Below are 4,776 nucleotides of genomic sequence, written 5' to 3'. Positions count from 1 at the left end.
TGCTGTACCTGTCCTGGGAGTGTTTGATGGGGACAGTGTAGAGGGAGCTTTACTCTGTATCTAACCCCGTGCTGTACCTGTCCTGGGAGTGTTTGATGGGGGGGGACAGTGTAAAGGGAGCTTTACTCTGTATCTAACCCCGTGCTGTACCTGTCCTGGGAGTGTTTGATGGGGGGACAGTGTAGAGGGAGCTTTACTCTGTATCTAACCCCGTGCTGTACCTGTCCTGGGAGTGTTTGATGGATCTGTTTTCTTTTCCCTCAGTCCTACTGCACCAACGATGGACCTTTCACAGGGAACATGAGCGTAATTTGCCCATTGGGAAATGAGATGCCAATTACTCGTCTGAACGGCTGGAACTGGGATATCCCTCGTTCCGTGTTCCGGGGATTCCCCTCCTGGCAAGATTATTACGCCTGTCTCAACCTCTCCCAGTACGACACTCCCCCCTACGATGCCAACTCGCGATTCTCCTTCCGCTGCGCGCTGGAAGGTAAGGATTGACGGAGACCCGGTGGGTTTTGTACCATTCGGATACAGGCGGTGTTTCGGGAGTGGCCGGCTAATTGTGGCTGAACGGGAGTAGAGAGGAGTTGGGGACACCTTTAGACACTAAGGGACAATTTAGCACGGCCAATCCACCCTAACCTACACATCTTTGGGACACTAAGGGACAATTTAGCACGGCCAATCCACCCTAACCTACACATCTTTGGACACTAAGGGACAATTTAGCACGGCCAATCCACCCTAACCTACACATCTTTGGACACTAAGGGACAATTTAGCACGGCCAATCCCCCCTAACCTACACATCTTTGGACACTAAGGGACAATTTAGCACGGCCAATCCACCCTAACCTACACATCTTTGGACACTAAGGGACAATTTAGCACGGCCAATCCACCCTAACCTACACATCTTTGGACGCTAAGGGACAATTTAGCACGGCCAATCCACCCTAACCTACACATCTTTGGACACTAAGGGACAATTTAGCACGGCCAATCCACCCTAACCTACACATCTTTGGACGCTAAGGGACAATTTAGCATGGCCAATCCACCCTAACCTACACATCTTTGGACACTAAGGGACAATTTAGCACGGCCAATCCACCCTAACCTACACATCTTTGGACACTAAGGGACAATTTAGCACGGCCAATCCACCCTAACCTACACATCTTTGGACACTAAGGGACAATTTAGCACGGCCAATCCACCCTAACCTACACATCTTTGGACACTAAGGGACAATTTAGCATGGCCAATCCACCCTAACCTACACATCTTTGGACACTAAGGGACAATTTAGCACGGCCAATCCACCCTAACCTACACATCTTTGGACACTAAGGGACAATTTAGCACGGCCAATCCACCCTAACCTACACATCTTTGGACACTAAGGGACAATTTAGCATGGCCAATCCACTCTAACCTACACATTGTTGGAGTCTGGGGGTGGAAACTGGAACTAACCCATGCAATGAATGGATGCATGGGGTCTGACTTGGATGGAACGGGCTGGGGTCCAGCTATGTAAGGAATACGGGATTATCGTTGGGGGTGAGGTCTTATTACCCACTTTGATAGTGCTGGCATCCTTCTGTAGATGCGGGGAGCTGACGGGATGTACAGAGATGGGAGGGGGAAGGAGGGTTCGCAGTCTGGGTCCAAGTGCAGAGGGATGTTCTGGGTCTATTCAGCTGATTAATACTTTGTGTATTGATCCATTCTCCTCTCTCTCTCTCTCCCTCTCATCTCTCTCTCTCTCCCTCCCTCTCTGCCACTCTCCCTCATCCCTCTCTTCCTGTCTCCCACTCTCCCTCATCCCTCTCTTCCTGTCTCCCACTCTCCCCTTCTCTCTCCCTCACTCCTTATCTCCCTCTCACCCTCACTCACCATCTCACCCCCTCCCTCTCTCCCTGGCTCCCTCTCTCTCCCTCTGTCTCCTTGTCTCCCTCTCCCCCACTCTCCCACTCTCCCCTTTCTCCCTCTGTCTGTCTCTCCCTCTCCCTCTCTCTCTCCCCCTCCCTCTCTCTCCCTCCCCCCACCTCCCCCTCTCCCTCCCCCTCCCCCTCTCTCTCAGGGTTTATTGACCCACTCAGCCCAGCAGACTGGGGGATTCACATGCACAATGCCGTCCATGTATTGTGTGGTGGGACCTTGCTGTTCTCCCATCAGGCAGCGAACGACCCTCTCTTCACTTCCCTCCACGCCAATGTTGACAAGTGAGTGAAACTCGGGCCCTTCCCCGCCTCGCTCGGGGAGTGTTGCGACTGTGTGCTTCTGGGCGAGGTGCACATCACTGAGATTTCATAATACGCACCCTCCTCCCTCCCTAACTCCCTCCCTAACTCAATCCCTAACTCAATCCCTAACCCCAGCGCTAACCCCGGTTAGACTGCACTCGGAGCACTGTGTACAGTTCCGGTCCGGTTAGACCGCACTCGGAGCACCGTGTACAGTTCCGGTCCGGTTAGACCGCACTCGGAGCACCGTGTACAGTTCCGGTCCAGTTAGACCACACTCGGAGCACCGTGTACAGTTCCGGTCCGGTTAGACCGCACTCGGAGCACCGTGTACAGTTCCGGTCCGGTTAGACCGCACTCGGAGCACCGTGTACAGTTCTGGTCTGGTTAGACCGCACTCGGAGCACCGTGTACAGTTCCAGTCCAGTTAGACCACACTCGGAGCACCATGTACAGTTCCAGTCCGGTTAGACCACACTCGGAGCACCGTGTACAGTTCCAGTCTGGTTAGACCGCACTTGGAGCACCGTGTACAGTTCCGGTCCGGTTAGACCACACTCGGAGCACCGTGTACAGTTCCGGTCCGGTTAGACCGCACTCGGAGCACCGTGTACAGTTCCGGTCCGGTTAGACTGCACTCAGAGCACCATGTACAGTTCTGGTCCGGTTAGACCGCACTCAGAGCACCGTGTACAGTTCTGGTCCGGTTAGACCGCACTCGGAGCACCGTGTACAGTTCCGGTCCGGTTAGACCGCACTCGGAGCACCGTGTACAGTTCTGGTCTGGTTAGACCGCACTCGGAGCACCGTGTACAGTTCCAGTCCGGTTAGACCACACTCGGAGCACCGTGTACAGTTCCGGTCCGGTTAGACCACACTCGGAGCACCGTGTACAGTTCCGGTCCGGTTAGACCACACTCGGAGCACCGTGTACAGTTCTGGTCCGGTTAGACTGCACTCGGAGCACCGTGTACAGTTCCGGTCCGGTTAGACTGCACTCGGAGCACCGTGTACAGTTCCGGTCCGGTTAGACTGCACTCGGAGCACTGTGTACAGTTCCGGTCCGGTTAGACTGCACTCGGAGCACCGTGTACAGTTCCGGTCCGATTAGACCGCACTCGGAGCACCGTGTACAGTTCTGGTCCGGTTAGACCGCACTCGGAGCACCGTGTACAGTTCCGGTCCGGTTAGACCGCACTCGGAGCACCGTGTACAGTTCCGGTCTGGTTAGACCGCACTCGGAGCACCGTGTACAGTTCCGGTCCGATTAGACCACACTCGGAGCACCGTGTACAGTTCCGGTCCGGTTAGACCGCACTCGGAGCACCGTGTACAGTTCCGGTCCGGTTAGACCACACTCGGAGCACCGTGTACAGTTCCGGTCCGGTTAGACCACACTCGGAGCACCGTGTACAGTTCCGGTCCGGTTAGACCGCACTCGGAGCACCGTGTATAGGGTGTTGGTAAGGCCACACCTGGAATATTGTGTGCAGTTTTGGTCTCCTTATCTGAGGAAGGATGTCCTTGCAACAGAGGGAGCACAGCAGAGGTTGATTCCTGGGATGACAGATGAGGAGAGACTAGGCCGGTTAGGATTATATTCGCTGGAGTTTAGAAGAGTGAGAAGGGAATCTGTGCTGTAATGTTCTAGAAAGCTCTTGGGGCTCAAGGGATGGAGGGATACGGGCAAAGAGGATATTGAATTTGATACTCAGCCGTGCATTCACAATGAATCGCCTCATCCTGCTTCTCTGTCCAAGGTAAAGAATTTCCATCCTTGCCTCTCAATCCTCCCCACCTTCCTCTCCACATTGTACCATCCTCCAGCCCCGAAACTGAACTCAGAACATCCCGAAACAGCCTCCAAACTGGGAAAGTGCAGAGGGGGCTTTACCCTAATGCAACCTCCACCACAACGTTCCAATTCCTAGACCCCAATACTTGGATTTATAAAGGCCAATGTTACCAAAAGCACTCTTGACGACCCCATCTCCCTGTGACGCCACTTTGAGGGAACGACGTATCTGTACACCCAGATCCCTCTGCTCCACTGCACTCTTCAGAGTTCCTGGGAGGCGGGAGGGACAATTCTCACCCGGTTTCTCCGTGGATTCCAACAACAGACTCTCGTTGCCTTACAGGATTTTCGAATACTGGCGCAGACGGAACCCCAGGAGCCGGTACCCGAGAGGACAGGTTCCGATTGGACACGGAGCAAACGACTACTTGGCAGGATTCATTCCAGTCTACACCAACGAGGAACTCTTCCAGCATTCGGTCCACTTCGGATACGACTACGAGTACACCTAACGGACCAACGCTCCCACTCCCCAGGCAAACCGCTGTGGACAGCAGAGCGGAGCGCACACAAAGAGAGAAAAAATACATCAACTCACTCCCTCTCCAGCTCCCCACTCTCCCTCTCGACATTCTGATATCGACCAGCACCTAAACACAACTCGCGACATCCCGGAACAGCCTCCAAAAGTGTGCAGGGAGCTTCACTCTGTATCTAACC

The 4,776-nt window shown here is 54.1% G+C and overlaps 1 protein-coding gene across 1 annotated transcript in view; it reads left to right on the top strand.

Moving 5' to 3' along the window:
• The window catches only part of LOC145340289 (tyrosinase-like), a 6,139-nt gene extending 1,571 nt beyond the window's left edge, over nt 1-4,568 (top strand). The window contains exons 2-4 of the mRNA XM_080184731.1: nt 265-493; nt 2,096-2,237; nt 4,400-4,568. Of these exons, the coding sequence (XP_080040857.1) occupies nt 265-493; nt 2,096-2,237; nt 4,400-4,568 (540 nt within the window). The remainder of the gene's footprint in view (nt 1-264; nt 494-2,095; nt 2,238-4,399) is intronic.
• Nucleotides 4,569-4,776: the final 208 nt, after the last annotated feature.

Source organism: Carcharhinus amblyrhynchos, unplaced genomic scaffold (assembly GCF_965287045.1).
Source record: "Carcharhinus amblyrhynchos unplaced genomic scaffold, sCarAmb.v2.hapA scaffold_901, whole genome shotgun sequence".
Taxonomy (NCBI): Eukaryota; Metazoa; Chordata; class Chondrichthyes; order Carcharhiniformes; family Carcharhinidae; genus Carcharhinus; species Carcharhinus amblyrhynchos.
This window is presented reverse-complemented; position numbering and strand designations above follow the sequence as displayed.